This window comes from Pseudorca crassidens, chromosome 15 (genome assembly GCF_039906515.1).
Source record: "Pseudorca crassidens isolate mPseCra1 chromosome 15, mPseCra1.hap1, whole genome shotgun sequence".
In the NCBI taxonomy this organism is placed as follows: Eukaryota; Metazoa; Chordata; class Mammalia; order Artiodactyla; family Delphinidae; genus Pseudorca; species Pseudorca crassidens.
In genome coordinates this window covers 4,763,496-4,784,765 of record NC_090310.1, presented here as the reverse complement: position 1 = coordinate 4,784,765, position 21,270 = coordinate 4,763,496, and the positions used below count along the sequence as shown (strand labels likewise).

At 47.7% G+C, this 21,270-nt stretch overlaps 2 protein-coding genes across 7 annotated transcripts in view; both read right to left on the bottom strand.

The window, feature by feature from the left end:
• The window catches only part of CYTH3 (cytohesin 3), a 94,650-nt gene that overhangs the window by 14,309 nt on the left and 59,071 nt on the right, over positions 1–21,270 (bottom strand). For all 6 annotated transcript variants that reach the window (XM_067705531.1, XM_067705529.1, XM_067705530.1 and 3 more), the window contains exons 2-5: positions 15,640–15,722; positions 13,294–13,358; positions 12,773–12,839; positions 5,548–5,666 (exon numbers count right to left, since the gene is read on the bottom strand). In XM_067705531.1, the coding sequence (XP_067561632.1) occupies positions 5,548–5,666; positions 12,773–12,839; positions 13,294–13,358; positions 15,640–15,722 (334 nt within the window). The remainder of the gene's footprint in view (positions 1–5,547; positions 5,667–12,772; positions 12,840–13,293; positions 13,359–15,639; positions 15,723–21,270) is intronic.
• Positions 15,640–21,270, bottom strand: part of SMIM10L3 (small integral membrane protein 10 like 3) — a 132,463-nt gene continuing 126,832 nt past the window's right edge. Inside the window, exon 5 of the mRNA XM_067705542.1 lies at positions 15,640–15,722. The gene's annotated coding sequence lies outside the window, so the exon portion shown is untranslated. The remainder of the gene's footprint in view (positions 15,723–21,270) is intronic.

Below are 21,270 nucleotides of genomic sequence, written 5' to 3'. Positions count from 1 at the left end.
TCTTTGAGATGAGCTGGTGGCAGGTGTGGGGCTGCTGCCTGAGGGCCCTGGGGCTCCAAGCCCTGGGTGTGCAGAAAGGGGTGTGGATGGGACCCTCCCGGGAAGCAGTGAGCACTCAGCCCGCTGGAAAGACTGGCTCTCGGGCCCTGGTTTGTCCAACGCTGCACCCACCAGCTGGTGTCCTGCTGAAAGGCCGCGAGACTTCGTAAAGGGCACGCTCGGGGCGGGTGGGTGTGTGTACACGTGCGTGCGTGCGCGCAAGCGTGCTGAGCACCAGAGGAGTGGCAGGCAGGCTGGGGTACAGATTTGTGCAGCAGGGACAGGCCTGTGACCCAGCACAGCGGTCTGTTCTAAAGTCCGCGTTGAAGGCAAGACGGCACACAGCAGGGTCCCGGAGCTCAGGGAGCCCCGCCGTGAGGCCGCCACCTCCACCCGGAGAGGAGGAGCGGGGGGTCCGGGCTCACAGGTGTTCAGTGCTCAGCTTGCAGCCAGTGTGAAGCCCCCCAAGGCAGGGGGGCTCCACCCATCCCTCGCTGGAGGGCGGTGTCGGGGGCCTCAGTCCTGCGAATTCAATTCTGCCTCCGCGCCAGCCCTCCAGGGACTGCCTGCAGGCCAGGCCACTCTCCAGAGCTCTCCACCCGACCGTCCACCAGGCGTCGCAAGCTCCTCGCCCCGATGCCCCACGGCCCGGAGCCTCTCGCCGCCGCATCACCCCTGCCAGACCTTCCCCCCAGCTCTCCCTGGACCTCAGAGCCAGAGCCAGAGCGCCTCTCACCTCCGGAGCAGCCGCCAGCCTGGCCAGAGCCACCCTCCCCGCTCCCGCCTCCGCTCTGCCGCTCGCTCCGCACGGGGACCATCTGCTCCAGACGGAACACACAGCCCTGCCCCTCCCCCGCCGGGAGCCTTCCACACCCCCACTTCCCATCACCCTGAGCACAGCCGCCCCTCCCCGCATCCCCACACAGGTGCCGCCGCCCCAGTCGGACGCCCTGACCAGCCTGTCACACTGCTACCCACTCGCCCAGCTCTTGCGCGGTCCCTTTGCCCTGGTCACCTCTGACATACCATGTTTGCTTATTTAGTTTGCTTGTTATGTACTGTCTGTATTACTGCAGCCAACGCAGTTCCACAGCGGAGGTACCAACGCCACCCAAGCACCTAGAACAGTGCCTGGCACGGAGCCAGGACTTCATTTCTTTCTCTTTTTTGGCTGCGTTGGGTCTTCATTGCTGCGTGCGGCCTTTCTCTAGTTGCAGCGAATGGGTGCTACTCTTCATTGCGGTGGCTTCTCTTGTGGCAGAGCACGAGCTCTAGGCACGCGGGCTTCAGTAGTTGCAGCAGGCAGGCTTCAGTAGTTGTGGCTCGCGGGCTCTAGAGCACAGGCTCAGTAGTTCTGGCGCACGGGCTTAGTTGCTCTGCGGCACGTGAGATCTTCCCAGACCGGGGCTCGAACCTGTGTCCCCTGCATCGGCAGGCAGATTCTTAACTACTGTGCCAGCAGGGACGTCCCCATATTTTTGGACTACAAATCTGCAGGCACTGCCAGACCGCGCATTACACTAACGTCATAGTTAATTTAATCTCTGTAGTCGCACACCAGCCAGAGGACACCGGGGAGTCACTCAGACTCTGGCCCTCCTAGCACGTTGTCCTGTGCTAGGTGCCTGTTAGACTCGGTGCCTGAACTCCTAGGAGACCCTTCCATTTTTTTAAAAAACAGCTTTGTCGAAACGTAATTCACAATCTATATAGTTCACCCATTTCAAGTGTATAACTCAACAGTTTTTAGTGTATTTAGTATATCACAGATCTGTGCAACCATCACCACGAGCAATTCTGGAACATTTTCATTCCCCCGGAAAGAACGCCCACACCTGAACCATCGCCTCCCAATCCTCACGGTGCCCCAGCGCCAGGCAACCCCTGTTTTCTGTCTCTAAAAAAAAAATCCGCCAATTCTGAGCATTTCATATAAAATGGAATAACACGACATCGTGGCCTTTTTGTGACTGACTTCTTTTCCTATCATAATGTTTTGAATGTTTTAAATCCATGTTGTAGCATGTATCGATACTTCCTTTCTTCTTAATGCCAAATAACATTGCATTGTGTGGAGAGACCACATTTTCTTTATCCATTCGTCAGTTGCTGGACATTCGAATTGTTTCCACTTTGGGGCTGTAATGTGGCTGTGAACATTGGTGCACAAGTTTTTGTGCATGCAAGTTTCTTTTTCCCCCTTGGGTTTGTAACTAGAGTAGAATTACTGGATCACATGGTAAGTTTACCATTTTGAAGAACTGCCAACTACTTTCCAAAGTGGCTGCACCGTTTTGTTTTTTGTTTTTTGTTTTTTTTTTTGCGGTACGCGGGCCTCTCACTGTTGCGGCCTCTCCCGTTGCGGAGCACAGGCTCCGGACGCGCAGGCTCAGCGGCCATGGCTCACGGGCCCAGCCGCTCCGCGGCATGTGGGATCTTCCCGGTCCGGGGCACGAACCTGCGTCCCCTGCATCGGCAGGCGGACTCTCAACCACTGCGCCACCAGGGAAGCCCTGCACCATTTTTTATATAGCGGTGTATGAGGGTTCCAGTTTCTCCACATCCTCACCAACATTTATCATCTTCTTTAATTATAGCCTTCCCGGTGGATATGAAGTGCTGTCTCACTGTGGTTTTGAGCTGCATTTCCCTGATGACTACTGATGTTGAGCATCTCATCATACGCTTATTAGCTTTATCATATGCCTATGTATATATCCTCTTTGGATGAATGTCTATTCAGATCCTCGGCCCATTTTATAATTATTTGTCTTATTGAGTTGTAAGAATTCTTTTAATATACTAGATACAAGTCTCCATCACATTTATATATGACCTGCAAATATTTTCTATTCTCTGGGTTGTCTTCTCCCTTTCTTGAGGATGTCCTCTGAAGCACAGATGTTTTGAAATTTGATGATTCTACTTTTTTCTTTTGCTGTCGTATCTAAGAAACCCTTGCCTAATCTAAGGTCACAGAGATTTACCCCTGTGTTTTCTTCTCAGTGTTTTATAGTTTAAGTGCTTATACTTAGGTCTTTGACCCACTTCAATTTCTGTATATGGTGAGTGACCCAGTGACACTCTTTTTGCAGGTGGCTGTCCAGCGGTCCCCACACCACGTGCTGAAAGGACCATTCGTTCCCCCGTTGAATTGTGTTGGCCCCTCAGTTGATGTCTATATGAGGGTTTATTTCTGGATTCTCAATTCTATTCCATGGCCTTTCCTTCTACTCTTATGCCAATACCACACTGTCTTGATTAGTGTAGCTTTAGTCTGTTTTGTAATGGGCAAGTGTAAGTTCTCCAACTTTGTTCTTCTTTTTCCAAGACAGTTGTGGCTATTCTGGGTCCCCTGAATTTCTACATGAATTACGGGATGAGCTTGTCAACCTCTACAAAGAAGTTAGCTCAGATTTTGCTAGGGAGTATGTTAAATTTGTTTTGTTTGTTTTTAATTAAAAAATTTTTAAATTATTTTTTCGCTGCGTTGGGTCTTTGTTGCTGCGCACAGGCTTTCTCTAGTTGCAGCAAGCAGAGGCCACTCCTCGTTGCAGTGCACGGGCTTCTCACTGCGGAGGCTTCTCTTGTTGTGGAGCACGGGCTCTAGGCGCATGGGCTTCAGTAGTTGGGGCACACGGGCTCAGCAGTTGTGGCTCACGGGCTCTAGAGCACAGGCTTAGTAGTCGTGGTGCACAGGCTGAGTTGCTCCGTAGCATGTGGGATCTTCCCGGACCAGGGCTCGAACCTGTGTCCCCTGCTGCTGCGCCACCAGAGAAGTCCCGTGTTAAATTTGTTTATCAGTGTGGAAGGTACCGCCATTTTTGCAATATTAAGTCTTCTAATCCATGAACATGGATGTCTTTCCACTTATTTGGATCTTTTAATTTTTTTCAATAATACGTTACAGTTTTCAGAGTAAAAATTGTGTTCTTTTGTTAAAATTTATTCCTAAGTGTCTTATTCTTTTTAATGCTACTGTAAATGGAGCTGTTTTCTTATAATATCCTTTTTAGCATTTTCATTGCTACTGTACAGACATATGAGTGAAACTGTATATTGATCTGATATCTTGCAACATTACTGAAATTATTAGTTCTAACAGCTTGTTAGTGATTCCCCAGGATTTTCCATATGCCAGATTATGTTATCTGCAAATAGAAACGGTTTTAATCCTTCCTTTACAAATTAGATGCCTTTAATTTCATTTTCCTGCCTAACTGCCTTGGCTCAAACTGCCAGTACCAAGTTGAATGGAAGTGCTGAGAACAGTCTTGATCTTCAGGGGAAAGCATGAAGTTGTGGGGTTTTCACAGGTGCCCTCTATAATGCTGAGGAAGTTCCCTTCTCTTCCTAGTTGGAGTGTTTTTATTATGAAGCAGTAAATGTTGTCAGATGCTCTTCCTAAATCTACTGGGATGATCGTGTGGGTTTTGCTCTTCATTCTACTGACATCGCATCTATTGATAACTGATCTGCGTATGTTGAACTAACCTGGCATTCGTAAGATAATGAATACACTTGACCCTTGAACAACATGGGGGTTAGGGGCAGCGACCCTCCACTCAGTTGAAAATGTGTGTAAACTTACACAGCCCTGTACATACGGGGTTCCTCCATCTCCACGGTTCTGCATCCGCAGATTCAACCAACCGTGGATCACGTAGTTCTGTAGTATTTACTACGGAAAAAAATCCACATACGAGTCAACCTGCACAGTTCAAACCCGTGCTGTTCAAGGGCTCTGGTGCATAATCCTTCGATATTGCTGGATTTGATTTGCTAGGATTTAGGTGAGGATTTCTGCTTCTACAGTCATAAGTGATATTGGTCTGTAGACTTCTTTTACTGTGATGTCTTTGATTTTGGTATCAGGTAGCACTGGCTTCACAGAGTGAGCTGGGAAGTGTTCTGCTTTTCACTTTTGATCAAGTATTTTTAATGAAAAGCTCGAAACAGAAACCACGCTGGTTGAGCGACTGCTGGCCTTCTGTTTAAAAACACTGCTGTCTGCTCCTTGCCCAAGTCTATTCTGACACATTCAGGGGAAGCGCTGCCTGAGGACTCCTGCCCTGCCCTCTGTTAAGCAGAGTCAGTGGACTTTTAAGTGGAGAAGGTCGAGAAAGTAAGCCTGACTGGCCGCTCTCCATTTAAAAAATAACAACCTTCTACCTTTACTCATACCCCCAACTAACAGGGGAAAGGCGACAGCTGAGAGATCCGGGTATTTCTGTGCAAAACAACCAAAGACGCTTTCCGAGGCAAGGAGCGGGAGGCAGTGGCATTCTTGGTTCTGTCCTGGTTTCCTGGATGAGCAGAGGATTCCAGAAGAACAGCGACCCCGCCCAGCCCCAGGACACCCACACCTCTCTGCTCACAAGGGCACAGGGGAGGAGGTGGCTGCGCTGGACTCGCTTGGCCAGCACAGCCACCCGCAGAGCCCACGTGATAGACCCTGATGCAAGGGTCGGCCCGGGTGGGCAGGCTGCCCCCTGCCCTTGAACTCACCTTTCACCCAGGTAGTCCCCGATCACCGTCTTATTCAGGCCTTCCCCTTTATACAAGAACTGGGCCACGTCCTCCGGGGAGCACTGCAGCAGGTCGTTCTCTATTAGAAACTGAATTCCCTGAATAGGAGCGTCAAAAGGAAGCACCGGTTAGGAGGGTCACCAGACTCGTATTTCAAAGATAAATACATTTAGTGTCGTGACCTTACTGGTTCGGACATGGCAAAACTAATACAAGAGCACGATGGGATTCTCACATCACTGTAACACATTTTACCCATCAGAGAAAAGCACTTCCACGCCTCGTGGCAAATGAACAGGCTAAGAGACAAACAAGTTACTGAACAAACCGTTCTAAGTGTTATTAGAGATTATAAAGGCAGAAGGAACAATGACACCGAATTTCCCCAGCTCGGGAAAAGGATCTGTGCTGTGTGCGACAGGAACACATCGTACATGGTTGACCAACCCAACACCCATCCCAAGCCCCGCTTCCCAGACTCCCCTGCAACCAGAAATGACCTTGTGAACAGATCTGGTCAAACAGAGATGAAGTCTGTGAGGAGGACCCAGGAAAGCTGCTCCTTTCCTGATAAAAGGGGACCTGACAGCTCTTTCCTCCTCCTTCCTGCCCTGAATGCAGATGTGATGGCAGGAGCCCTTGCAGCCGGCATACAGGGAAAGGCTGGGAAGCACACAGGACCCCAGCCCTGCCACCTGGGAGCCACTCGACGCCCTGCGGCCACCTCCGCCGTGAGAAGACAGCCCGCTGCATAAGCTGTCTTCACGGATGTGCAGCCACCTGTGGCTGAACAGGTGACCAGTCACCATGCCACTGAGCACACAGCAGTCAAATCCACACCCGTGGAAGGACCTACGGAGACCAGCCCAACAGTCTCTATGAACGGATGCAGAGGGGCTGCTGGGCCCGAACTATCGCTTCTCTGTCTCACGGGAAGCCCTAATAATAGCAAAAATTTACCTCGGGCAGAGCTTCTGAGCTGGTTTCAAAATACATGTTGGAAAGCTTGTAAGGGAAGAGGGGATTCTGCCCAGAAGCTGTTTCTACAAATGCAGCTAACAGCCTAAGGGCCCAAGACCAGGGATCCCTCATGCCCCATGAATGCATCTGAAGGGTCTATTCATTTTTTTAAACACATGAATGTCCACAGCAGCCTCATTCAGAATTTCTAAAAACTGGAAACAACCCAACAGTGGGTCAGTAAGAGAACCGACAAGTACATTGTAGCACGTTCACATGATGGAAGACTATAGCACGAGACGGAATAAACAATAGCACAGATGAATCTACAGACGTGACATGGATAAAAGGACTCAGCATATTGTAATTCCACCTACGTCAATTTTTTAAAAGGTAACACTCATCTCTGCTGATAGCTCAGAATTCATTCCCTAGGAGGAGACGCCAGGAAGGTGCCCTGTGACGTTCCACAGCTGCGTCTTGTTCCGGGTTGTGGTCACATGAGTACTTAAATTTGTTAAAATTCTTCAAGCTGTACATTTAAATTTGTGCACCATGTTATTCTTCAAAAAAAAAAAAAAGTTTACCAAAAAAAAACTAAGTCTGACAATCTTAAATTAACTGCCCTATATTTCTGGTGGGAGCGTAAGTGGGTACAGCCACCTGGGTATCATCTGCCAAATCTGAAGACACACACACACTGGAACAAAGCATTCTGATCCTAGGTGTGCCCTGTCCTCACCCAAATTCCGGAAAACAAGGCCTCGGACAAGGGCGGTGCTGGCGCTACTTACTCAGGGGACACGACGCCACGCCCAGGTGCCCATGGAGCAAGGCGAGGGGAGACTGCAGGGCTGGGGATGCCCTCAGGGCTCTGTGAGGGAGGGGAGCTCTGTGAAGCTGGGCAGAGGCTCCAAGTCTGACCTAAAAGCCCTGCCAAGAGGCCAGAGGCAGAGCTGCCCCCAGCTGCCTCGATGGAGCCCTTGGAGTCCTTGTCGTGAGGACTCACGGGCTGGCTGTGGGTGGAGACGGGAGACTCTGCCGCTCCCAACACGGTAGGGGCAGGGGAGAGGGCCTCCCAGGAGCCAGAGGTCGGGGACAAAGGGACCAGCAGAAGCAGAGGCTCCCTGGGGGATCGAGGCTCACATCAGGGTGACAGTTCCGGCCTGGTCTTTCGTGACCACTTCGGCTGTGATACCAGTGAGGGTGGTGGCCCAGCGGCCAGCCTCCCTTCTGCGGATGCTACCTGGTTGTGTGTCCTCAGCGGGGCCGAGGCTGCAAGAGGGTCTTGCATCCTTCCGACCCTGCTCTCTCCCCACCCTGCCGGCTGTCTGCAGAGTCATCCGACCGGCAATCTCTGCGGCCAAGGGGCCCCGGCAACCCCCTCAGCCTGTGTCCCCCGGAACTGAACGGGCTGCGGATGAGGCTTTCCTGGATTCTTCCAGGTGCACACGACCTGCTCTAAAACCCAACGCTCCCCAATCACTCGGATCCGAGAGGAAGTACCATCCAGCCACCTCCCAGGATCCGGGACGGCAGATGGGCTCGGCACAAGGGGAGCCCTTCTGTGCTTAACCGTCACGTAAGGCGGGCAGAGGAGGCCCCGAGGGAAGCCTGAGCTCCCTGTGCAAGGACGGAGGCCCTCCCTGGTCGTGGAGAACACGGAGCCACTGGCGTGAGCCCAGGCCACAGGCAGAGAGAGCAGCTGCGAAGGAGAAAGGGGCTGGCTGCACCTGGGAGGGGATGAGACAGAGCAGAGGAAGAGGCCTGCTCTCGGCCTGAGGACACGCACCCCTGTCCAGAGAGGAGGAGACGTCACACGCCGGGAGGGATGCAGCCACGGGCAAGGATGCTGGCAGCCCCGGGAGCTGCGAGAGAGGCTGCAGCAGAGGCTCCCTTGGAGCCTCGGGAAGGAACAGGCCCCACCCACACCTGGGCTTCGGGCTTCCGGGCTCCCGAACTGCGAGAGAATGAGTTTCTGTTGATTGAAGCCACCAAGGTTGTGGCGGTTTGTTACGGCAGCCCTAGAAAACAGATACATCAGGTAAACGCTAATGATTCAGAAGCCCTATTTTATTGCTATTTTTAGTGGCGACTCTTAATTTTAACAAATTTTTAAACTTATATTCATCTACCAACATCCAGAAAACCTTAGCCAGCTTTTAATTTCCTTCCTTTCCTTCTTGCTACTTACACATTGAGAGAATCTGGGACTTAGCTTTTAAAAGTATTCTCACAACAATCACTATGTAGACTTAACCGTAAGTTCTTCTGGTCTCTCTGCTCTTCTTCTTTTCAATCCCACATCTCGCCCTTGGGCTCACCTCCGGATCAGAGATGTACGACTCCAACTACTCCATTTCTGGCGCTCAGAGAAGGTCTTAGTGGTTAATTTAAATCACTTTTCCCCAGACTTCGGAAAACACGATTTCCCTGTTGTCCTTGATTCGCTGCTGCTGATGACGAGCTTGCTGTGATTTTGTTTCTTCTTAGAGAATCTGCTCTTTCCTTCCTGGAAATTTCCTACACTTCTCTTAATCCACAGGTTTCCTGATATCTTACTCAATATATCTATGCATATAGGTCTTTAAGAAATGTACCCTGCTTGGCATTTGGTGAGCCCTTTGAATTTGAGGACTTGATCTTAATCTAGTTCTGAAATATTCCAATATTTTTTTTGAAATATTTCCTCCACTCCAGTTTCTTTAAAGGTTTTTTTAATTTATTTTTACTATTATTTTTTAAATTTATTTATTTGGCTGCCTTGGGTCTTCGTTGCTGTGCGCGGGCTTTCTCTAGTTGCAGCGAACGGGGGCTACTCTTGGTTGCGGTGTACAGGCTTCTCATTGTGGTGGCTTCTCTTGTTGCGGAGCAGGGGCTCTAGGCACGTGGGCCTCAGTAGTTGTGGCACACGGGCTCAGTAGTTGTGGCTCAGGGGCTCTGGAGCGCAGGCTCAATAGTTGTGGCTCACAGGCTTAGCTGCTTTGCGGCATGTGGGATCTTCCCGGACCAGGGCTCAAACCCATGTCCCCTGCATTGGCAGGCAGATTCTTTTTTTTTTTTTTTAATTTATTTTTGGCTGTGTTGGGTCTTCGTTGCTGCACGCGGGCTTTCTTTGGTTGCGGCGAGCAGGGACTACTCTTCGTTGCGGTGCGCGGGCTTCTCATTGCAGTGGCTTCTCTCATTGTGGAGCGTGGGCTCTAGGTGCACAGGCTTCAGTAGTTGCGGCACGCGGGCTCAGTAGTTGTGGCTCACGGGCTCTAGAGCACAGGCTCAGTAGTTGTGGCACACGAGCTTATTTGGTCCACGGCATGTGGGATCTTCCAGGGCCAGCGATCGAACCTGTGTCCCCTGCATCGGCAGGCGGACTCTCAACCACTGCGCCACCAGGGAAGCCCAATGTATTATGTTTTTAAAGGCACTTCTAGGAAGTTGGGAATAAAAGGGAGAGTCTGCAGAGTGTTTTCAGCTTCCTTGATCTCATCAACCGTCTCTCTTCTGTATTTATAAACCCAAGTGCTACTCCTGGGTATCCCCATACCCGAACAAGCCAAAGCTCCTTGCTCAGTGTGTTAGCGCTCTGGGACTTAAATCTTCCTCCTGGCCTGAAAGAACGAATTCACTCTGACAAGAGCCTCGTGTTTCACAATGTCACGTGGTTTAATAGGGGCCTGGGCCATGGCGGAGACGCAAGTTTGAATTGTGAGATCATCCGGTGCTGTTACAGACTGAATGCGTGTGTCCCCTGAAAATTCCCATGTTGAAGTCCTAATCCCCAATATGATGGTATTAGGAGGTGGGCCCTTTGGGAGGTGATTTGGGTTCGATGAGGTCATTTGGGCAGAGCCCTGGTCTGATGGGATCAGTGTCTTTATAAGCAGAGATGCCAGAGAGCCCGACCCTCTCTGCCATGTGAGGACACAGCAACTGGACAGCCGTCTGCAAGTCAGGGAGAGGGTCCTCACCAGAACCTCACCATAATCTTGGACATCTAGCCTCCAGAACTGTGAGAAAAATTAATCTGTGGCTTAAGGCACCCAGTGTACGGTATTTTGTTATGACGGCTGGCATTGACTACAAGTGCTGAAACCAAGTCTACAAAACCAGAGAATCTTGATAATTATTCCCAGAAAAAGCAAACATGAAGACTAAATGTGTCAAGTGGTTTTTTCACACAACATAATTACAAGTAAGTTGTCAAATGGAACCGAGAATTAATATTTCAAAAACTCTTTTAGGTGAACAGTAACACAAAACGAAGCCTGTGGTGCAATTCGCCGCAGCCCAGGCACAGCAGATGAAACACCCATGTCCGAGACGGGTCAGCAGACACCACGGGGCTGGCCAGGGGCCTGGGCCACCTAGGCCGGGCTCAAGGCCACCTACGAACCAACCCCAGAGTCTGCCAGAGCCCAGGAAGCACCACAGTTCCAGGCATGAGTCTCAGAGTCGGGTTCTGTGCTCCCTGGCCGCTCCCCAGCTGTGACACAGGAATTAAGATGGAGCCACCCTCAGGAGGTCGTCACAGGGACTAAAGTCTACCAGGCCACATGCTTCCTTAGCACAGCTCCTGACAGAGCTACTTCTCAATAAACGTTAGCCATTATTATTGTAAATCTGACACACAGTATACGTGAAATAAGACAACAGGCAAGACCCTGATGGTGAGGACTTCAGGCACCGCTCAAAGCAAGTACTTATTTGTCTGTTTCGAGAGCAGATCTGAATCTCCCCCATGAACTGAACGGCGTGCTACCCTGCACTGCACTTGAAAACAAGGCCCAGTTTTTAAAACGTCCTCGTTAGACCGTCTCTCTCCTGAGATGCTTCCAATGCTCATTACATCTGCTGATAATTCTACTCTATAAACTCAACTTCTAAAAAAAAAAGACTGTTACTAATCCCAAATATCAAATTATTACCCAATTCACAATTTGAATTGTTCTCACTGACAATCTGGAGTTGATTTATACCCTGTAAGCAGAGAATTAGGAAGCAACAGGAGAACTTTCACGGTGGCCAGAGTACCCGAGTTAAACAGAGACCCTCCTGTGCTGCAGCCCTGCTAATATCTTGACAAAACCCAAATCTGCAAACCTTGAATAGGGAAAAGTGGTAGGTATATCTTTAAATAACATCTGCAACTGTGCTTGCACCTACAGATGTAAATTTACAGATCTGAGATCTTGCGCAGTGTAATTCCAGCCATCAGCAAACATTTGCCGAATCAACAAATAATTAAGTAATTAGTACAGAGATGCCAGGAAAAACAAGGAAGACGTTAGAAGCGAACACAAATTAAAGACCAGTGAGGGGACTTCCCTGGTGGGGCAGTGGATAAGACTCCACACTCCCAATGCAGGGGGCCTGATCGAACCAGGGTTCGATCCCTGGTCAGGGAACTAGATCCCACATGCATACCGCAACTAAGAGTTCGCATGCCACAACTAAGGAGCCCACCTGCCGCAACTAAGATCTGGTGCAACCAACCAACCAACCAAACAACAACAAAAAAAGACCAGTGAGGAATGAAGTCACCGGCAGGGAGGGCCTGAGGCCACCTCTCTGTGGACAACGTCTCTCCTCTCCTCTCCTAGACCATGAACCTTAGCGGCTGATCAGGTCCACTCTTCTCAAAACCAAAACGATGTTACGACTGAGCCATGTGTTCCACAAAGCTTTATAGGTTCAGCTAATAGGTCCTTTAGCTCAAATCTCAAAAACAAGATGCTACATGTTGCAGGTTTCATTTCTTGGGGGGTGCTTTCCTAGAAAATCCAACTTGAGGAAAGATATTGGCCCAAATCTGGAGTCGCTTGGTCTTTCAGACAGATGTCTTCTTTTTAAGGTAAATGAAAGGAAGGAAGACCTCTCCCTTGAACCTTTTAACCCCCTAGACCATAAAATCTACCGTCTCTGCCCCGATGGGCCATGCGACTCCCTGGCCTGGGGCTCCTGAGGGCCAGCAAAAAGCTCGGCCTGGAGGAACCAAGGAACTGAGCGTCAGGCAGCTCCTGTGAGGCCAGCCCCGACTTGGAACTTCCCAAAGAAAGGCCTCCTGGTCCAGGGACTTCTGCTGCCCCCGCTCATCAGCAGCTCCCTTTGGGGTAAAACTGAACATCAACTCAGTGTCTTTATGAGGCATATGCCCACCCTTGTCCAAGAGGGAGCACGTCTTTAAAATCGATCAATCCATCCATCCATCAGTCTCTCACAGGCCAGAAAAGTGAAGACGTTCTCTTACCTTCTTGGGATCCATGTTGAATTTCTTCCTTCCCATGGCTATCTGCTTGTTCCTCTGAGTAGTTTTGCTGTGCGTTTGAATTAAGAAGTCGTTACTGGACGTTTGCACAAAGCACCGGGAACTCAGGTCCCCTCCCAGGAGGACAACTCGGGAAAAGAAAGGGCACAGGCCCCCAGGTCCCCCTGCCCAGGTGGAAGCAGCAGAGGTACGGCCACTGCAGCTCTTTTCTTTCACAGTTGCTAACTTGTTCAGCAAAAGCAGAGCTTCTTGTTACACAGAAAGGTCATGTCTGGGCAGGGTGTTCTGAGGGGCCTGCGCGGCTTTCTCAACTACAAGGCCTGACGGTGAACTGGACCACGTGGGGAAGGGAGAAGCAGGGAAGATGAGGGCGGCGGAGGAGGAGGACGAGGCCCTGACAGGCTCCCCCCGCTGCCTAGCCCCAAAGCCCGCTCCGCCGTGGCCACCACAGCGTCACGAGCTCGGCTGAAGGGTGACCTGAAGGTGCAGCCACAGCTGCTCACCTCTCCTCCACGGACGTGAGGTTGTCGATCTCTGTCATCACTTCCGCGATTTCATATTTCAGCCTCTGTCGAGAAAGAAAGAAAGCGTTGTGGGGGGTGAGAGAGGGGGTCTCCACCTTCAGAGACCTTTTAGCCCCCCAGGTGCAAGGTCCCCTCAGGTCTCATCGGGACATCACAGGTATGGAGAAACCAGCACTGCTTATGGACACAGAGAGTCTCGTAGTCAGAGCCACGCCAACTCATGAGCAAACAAAATTACTGTTTGTCCACCTCCCATCAGAACGAGAGCAGAGGGGTCCCGCAGGCAGATCCTCCCGCAGGCAGATCCTGGAGTGTGTGTGTGTAAAATCAAGAAGGGACCCCGGGGAGAACGTCACAGGTGTAAAAAGATACCAACGGCAAAAGGAAAGCAATGAGTCCCGTTATACATCACCCACACACGCCCACCTGCCTTCGCCGGCACCTGACTTCTTGGGAAGACCTGGGGCGAGGCTTAAACTCGAGTCAGGTCAGTATCGGGCCTCCAACCACTGTCTCAGGAAGATCTCTGTCACTTCCCATGAGACGAGGCACTGTGGACAGAGCCCAGGAGGTGACAACGATCTTGCCTGGGGCCCTCGGACAGGCCAAGGACCCCAGAAGGGACAGACTCCCTACCGCTTACTGGCTGAGACAGCTCTGACCTCCTGGGCCTCGGCATCCTCGACTCAGAAGTGAGGTCGCTGGAGCTGCACAAGGCTCCATGGGCACTATTATTGCTAACGTCCAAATCGGAACGCCAGCCTTACAATATGTTCTTATTCTTCAACCAAAGCTCACGTTCTGGGTTATCTGATTTTTCTGAGAATGACGGGTAACCTTAGAAGAAAAAGTTTCATGAATTATCTCTCAAATACAAAGAGATTTTTATTCAGACCCTATGATCTCAGGTGCCAAGAAACTTCAGGCTCACACCGTGAGCCCCCAGAAAGGAGCTACTGTCTGGACACAGCTCGGTTCCGCAGCAAGTGGCCGGGGAGGCCACATTGACTTTGGCGGGACAACGGTTAGGAAGCTTCCCAGGGAGTAGCCACACGTGCAGTCGACTTCCCGAGGAAGCCCCAGACGGGAGCCGCGAGCGCTGCCCCTCTGCATCGTTTCTGCAGCTGTTACAGACGCTCCGACTCGGAGACTGTGGCTTGACTCCTCTGGGTCTCCCATGGGACCCCCTCCACCCTGTCCTCTGAGCACACAAGTGTGGAAAGTGCAACGGTTGGTTATCTGTGTCTTGTCCGTCACTCTACTCCCACCAGCTAGTAGGTGCTCGGTGCACAGCTAGAACTCAATATATGTTTAGTCCATTATTCAAAGGACACCTGAGTGCCAACCATGTGCCAGGCAGCATGCCAGGGACCCTGGTAGACGAAGCGGGGCCTCGCCATAGACTTCCGGGAGCAGTACGTGTGCAGGCGCCACTGCCGTGTGAAGACGCCCTTCGTGACTGCAGAGTCACACATCGCTCGCCCGTGACTCCAGGCATGACTTCTCTTCCAATGAGTCCACGCCGCCCCGTGAGCACGAGCTCTGCTTCACCAGCCTGGGTAACTCTTACGCTCCGCCTCTCCATATGGTTCGGATAAACGCATACTAAATACCCACTTTTTTACATTTTCATGAAGCTACTTGATTTACAATTTTTAAAAAAAATTTGTTTTATTGAAGTATAGTTGATTTACAATGCTGTGTTAATTTCTGCTGTCCAGCAAAGTGATTCAGCTATGCGCACACACACGTATGTATTCTTTTTCCTTTTCTTTTCCATGCGGGTTTATCACAGGATATTGAATGTAGCTCCCTGTGCACTACAGTAGGACCTTGTTGTTTATCCTTTTTTTTTTTAATTGGAGTATAGTTGCTTTATACTGCTATGTCAGTTTCTGCTGTACATCAAAGTGAATCAGCCATACATGTACATATATTCCCTCTTTTTTGGATTTTCTTCCCATTTAGGTCACCACAGAGCACCAAGTAGAGTTCCCTGTGCTATACAGTAGGCTCTCATCAGTTACCTGTTTTATAGTAGTGTATATATGTCAATCCCAATTTCCCAATTCATCCAACCCCCCGCCCTTTCCCCCTTGGTATCCATGTTTGTTCTCTACGTCTGTGTCACTATTTCTGCTTTGCCCATAAGATCATCGGTACCATTTTTCTAGATTCCACATACGTGCGTTAATATACGATATTTGTTTTTCTCTTTCTGACTTACTTCACTCTGTATGACCGTATCTAGGTCCATCCACGTCTCTGCAAACGACGTGATTTACAATTTTACCTAAGAGCAAAAACTAAAAGACATTTTTTTACCTCGATGTCATCAATAAGTTCCTTTTTTCTTCGACGAATGTCTAAAAGTTCTTCTCTCTCTTCTAATGAGAGGTCTTCAGGCACTGAAAGAAAAAAAAAATCAAGTTAAACAAGTAAACAACAGCTACTCCAGAGAACAATGTGCCAACTTCTGGTGAGGCTGAAGGCGGGTATATGTACAAGCCAGCGATTCTGTGTGTAGGTATTATCCCAAGGAACCCTCGCTTACAGACCACATGTGAGATATTCATAGCAGCATTGTTTTAATAGAAAAACAACCTAAGTTTCCACTAATAAGAAAATGAACAAACTGTGGCATATTTATGAAACAGAATCCCACACAATTAACAATGGCTGAACTCAGTCTTCCAACACACATGAAACCCACAAGTGAAAAGAAGATAAAAGGAGGCTGAAGACATACACTGTGCGTGACACCTTCCACAGAGGGATGACATACACATACGCGGAGCATAAGTAAATGCACAGAAATGATCAACGCCACATTCCTTTTTTTTTAATGGCAGTTTTTTGGGTTTTTTTAAAAATATTTATTTACTTTTGGCTGCGTTGGATCTTAGTTGTGACGTGCGGGCTCCAGAGCATGTGGGCTCTGTAGTTGTGGCACATGGGCTTGCTAGTTGTGGCACGCGGGCTTGCTAGTTGTGGCACGCAGGCTTAGTTGCTCCACGGCATGTGGGATCTTAGTTCCCCGACCAGGGATCGAACCCACGTCCCCTGCATTGGCAGGCGGATCCTTAACCACTGTGTCACCAGGGAAATCCCTCAACACCACATTCTTGATAGTGGTTCGTTCTGAGAAGGTTGGCTGTGAGGAAATACATTCCAGAACGATATTAGGGAACGTCAATGCAGGGGGTAAAGGTTGGCTGGTACATGGACATTTAATTTTAATTGACAGGGTTGTTCATTATATCCTTGCATTAATGATTAACCTCTGCAGTATTTTCCATTCCTACTATGTCTATATTCTCTTTTCCTTGTGCTAGAATTGGCTTTTATCTCATTAAGCTTTTCAGAGAAACAGCTTTTAATAATCCTCTACCTGTGTGTTTAATTTCTATTTCATTAATCTGTTTAAAGAAACAAAAGATTAAGAATCTGAGTAAATAGCAAGAGAACATGTAGAGCTTCTACAAACAAATTAAGATAATGTGATCACGGTGCAGGGACAGACAAACGGACTGATGAACCAGAAGACAGTAGCCAGAAAAATACACACAGACTCACAGAAACTTGATTTACAACACAACTGACATTGCAGCTCAGAGAGACAGGGCAGACTCTTCTATGTATGTTACGTGCTGTATCCGTTATCTCCATGTAAAAAAAATGAAATTGAATTCCTGGTTATCATCGTATTTTTAATTGGTTCCAAGTAGAATAAAGGCTTAAATTCAAAAGGCAATAAATATTACACAATTTCTTAGGAAGAAAAATAGAAAATGTGTTTATAAATTCAGAGTAGGAAATTATACCACACCACCAAACACCCACCCCTGCTACCGCCAAATAACTTTGAGAGCAGCCATCATTATCCTAATTTTATAACTGAGAAAACTGAAGCCAAGAGACGTCTAATGATTTTCCCTGGTGACAGAGAAAAAATATTTGAAGAAGTACTGGGTAAAATGTTCCATATTTGATAAAAGACATGAATATACACATCCCAGGTGCTTGAACTCCCAGTAGGATAAACCCAAAAATCCACAAGGGCCCAGAGTACGCTACGGGCAGGCCCAGCAGCTCAAGTGTCATCAGGGACCCGCTCTTTCCATTCTATAGTCCAAAGTGTCAGCTTCATCGTAAAGCTGCTGCTAGCGGCTTCCAGAGGCTTCTTATTCATGCATGGGGTGGGGTGGGGTGGGGTGGGGTGGGGAGACCCAGATCAAGAGAAAATGTGAGAACCAGCAGAGAATGATGCATCCAAAACCAAGAAAGGAGAGAATTTCAAGAGGGAAAAACCCAACAACGTCAAATGCCACAGTAAAATAAAGAAGCAAGTGTGCAATTCTTGAACCTCCCAAGGAATTACTCTTACCAGCAAGCAAGCACCTTACTGCAATATAGAGAGAAATCAAAAACTAACCAGTTGGTTGACGCTATCCTGTTACGAAAAAAATAAATGCACCCAAAGAGTCAAATCGAGTCTGTCCAGTGTGGATTGGGCTCCCAAAAGGGGCCTCATTTAAAAAAAAAAAAAAGTTCTGCTGAGTTCTCCTATGTAGCTATATGAAAACAAGAGTCTGAAAGGGTGCCACTCTAGTTCAATCATCAATAGACTTTGGTTTAAGAAAACCCACCTCCAGTTTTCTCCCCTCCAGCCCTGATGATGAGTAGGGTTGGCTGATAACAGTGAAGGTACATTTTAAGTGAATCTAAACACCAGAATGATTTAACTCAAGAATCATGATCTTTAATGGATTTCCTTGATTTTCTCTCACTAATGCCCATCTTTTCCTATCCCTTTAAGGCCCTAAAGAGTTAAAGTACTGACCATTTACTTTACCCGTAATTCTGACCAGAATTTGCATGTCTAAAAGAAAGACAAATTCTGTAAGGTGGGATAACGATATTGTGATTATGTTTAAAAAAAAAAGTCTTTATTCATACTGTAGAATTTAGGAGTTGTAATATTATTACATCTGGACTTTACTTTGAAATAGTTCAGCAAAAAATTAATCAAGCAAAACAATAAGTGTTAAATCTATTTGATGGATATATGGGCATTCATTACCTACTTTATACTCTAAGGGTTTGGAATTGATTGATTGATTGATTGATTGATTGCTGAATTGGGTCTTCGTTGCTGTGCACGGGCTTTTCTCTAGTTGCGTTGAGCGGGGGCTACTCTTTGTTGTCGTGTGGGGGCTTCTCATTGCAGTGGCTTCTCTTGTTGTGGAGCACGGGCTCTAGGCGCATGGGCTTCAGTAGCTGTGGCGCACGGGCTTAGTTGCTCCATGGCATGTGGAATCTTCCCGGACCAGGGCTCGAACCCGTGTCCCCTGCATTGGCAGGCGGATTCTTAACCACTGCGCCACCAGGGAAGTCCTGGAATTTTTCATAAGTTAAAAAAAAAGTTTCAAGTATAAACGGCCAGTAGCACCTTTTCAGGGTATTTGGCTAAAGTATTAATGAAAAATAATGGAATGTTTCCTGGCACATTTTAAAGAATAAATAAAAAGAATACAAGTATATAATGAAATACTCAGGACCAATCTCTGTACAGCTGTCACTTGAATATCTTGATGTCCTACTAGTTCTTTTAACTCCCTGAATGTACGGTGAATACCAGCATTTTGCTGGTATTCAGTGAAATTCTATCAGCATCTCTCTGCCTTCAAAATAACTCTGCAGCCACACAGTCCTCTCACACACAGATAATCTCACGCACGCAAGTGCCATAGGAAAAAAACGGGAAGGTGAGCCATGTTCAGAGAAGGCGTTCTTAACTAGCAAGACCTTTCCCACAACTCAGCAGTCTTCTCCCAATGAAGGCAAAAATAAGGTCTGGTTCACTTTATCATCTACATTTTGTCACTTTGACATTGTTAGGTAAGATGAAATGGAAGTCTACAGCTGATTTATTTTTTCTCCTAAGAAATCCAGTGGTTTATTTTTCCCAATTGAAAAAGTTATACATGGATATGGTTATTACACACATACATACTCTCTCTCTGAAAACATACAAAAGGGCATACCATGAGAAATTTCCTTCCAACCTCAATAAAAGCTTTTTTTAAAAAAGCAAGTTAACTGGAACCCGCTGGTGAAATTCAGTGCAGTCGCTGCAGCTGATCACCGTCTTCCCGATTCTCCAGAGATAAGGGCCTTGCTTAAGCCTCACCACTTGGGGCCCATTTCTCATCTGCAGAATGACGGGAGGAGGTTAGCCACAACACAGCAGGTGTGGTTTCTACAAATATAAATGTTTTCACAGGGGAAAAGCAATGTGGAAAGATGTCAAGAAATTCCCCATTTTAGTACAAAGGTGTTGCCAGAGAGGTTTTAGATTAAGAATCAGGAGCAATCTGTGTAATTCAGTCCAGGCCCCTGCCTTTCTCGAGAAGGCACTGGTTTCCCACGAATGGAGGCTTGTGGGTGGGAGGTCTGTGTTTGGGGTTCATGATTTGTATGAGCTTAATTGAAGTACTCAGGTGGGAAGTTCTGCTTTCAGCCAAGACGAAGTAACAGGGATAGATTTACACTCCTGTCTGAAATGACTACAACAACGGACACAGTTCTACACCCGCCAGGTATGCTTCAAAAAGGAAGGTGAAACAAAATCATTTTCAGACATCAAAAACTTGAAAGAATTCATCACTAGTTGATCTGTACTATAGGAAACGTTTAAAAGTCCTGGGGTGGGGACTTCCGTGGTGGCGCAGTGGTTAGCAATCCACCTGCCAATGCAGGGGACACGGGTTCGAGCCCTGGCCGGGGAAGATCCCACATGCCATGGAGCAATTAAGCCCATGCGCCACAACTACTGAGCCTGTGTTCTAGAGCCTGCAACCCACAACTACTAAGCCCGCGTGCCAAGAGCCCGTGCTCCACAAGAGAAGCCACCGCAATGAGAAGCCCATGCACCACAACCAAGAGTAGCCCCCGCTCGCCGCAACTAGAGAAAGCCTGCACGCAGCCAACGAAGACCCAGCCAAAAATAAATAAATAAATAAATTTATATTAAAAAAAAAAAAGCCCTGGGGTGGGGTGGGGGGTGGAGAGATACCAGATGAAAGTCTGTATCTACACGGAAGAATGGAAAATACTGTAAATGGTAACTATGTGGGTAAACATTTTCCCCTCATGATGTGAATCTCTTTAGAAGATTTACTGCTACTGTTCAAAGCAAAAATAACAAAGTGTATTGGGTTGGTAACACACATAAAAGTAAAGAGCACAAAGGCTGGGAAGGGAGAAATGAAAGTACACTGTTCCAGGGTTCTTACCCTGGATATGAAGTGGTGTAATATTATTTGATAGTAGACTCTGATAAATAAAAGGTATATAATACCTAAAAAGCACTACTACTTAAAGACTAAAATAAACCACTAAGATAAAGCATGCAAAAAATATATTAATAAGAAACTGAGAATCATTACTTTATGATGTTTAATGAAATCTAAGATCCCATCAAATAGAAGATGAATCCTCCACTTTAGTGATTTCAAAATGTAGAAAATTTTGCAAATCAGAATCAATGGAAAAAGGGAGATTATCAGACATACTGACATCAAAGCATAAGCAAATGGTATCTCAAAGTGTTTTCTAATTTTCAAATTATATTAATAATCTATTTACCTAACAGATTCCAATCCACCAAGAAGCTGTAATTTGGTTCACGGCTATAAATATCAAATGACTCCCTTACAAATTTTACACACGCACATACACATACATACACACACACACACACACACACACACACACACACACACGATCTTCCATAAAGTTAATCAGCAGTTCTCCTAGGGGAAGATAATGTTCCACAGATGTGAACTGTGGCCAGAAACCTTCACCTTGTTTTAGTCACTAAATGTCAAATGTGATAATTTAACAAATTTGATAATAGGTGATAAAACAGGGTTTCAAACAATCACTTGCACA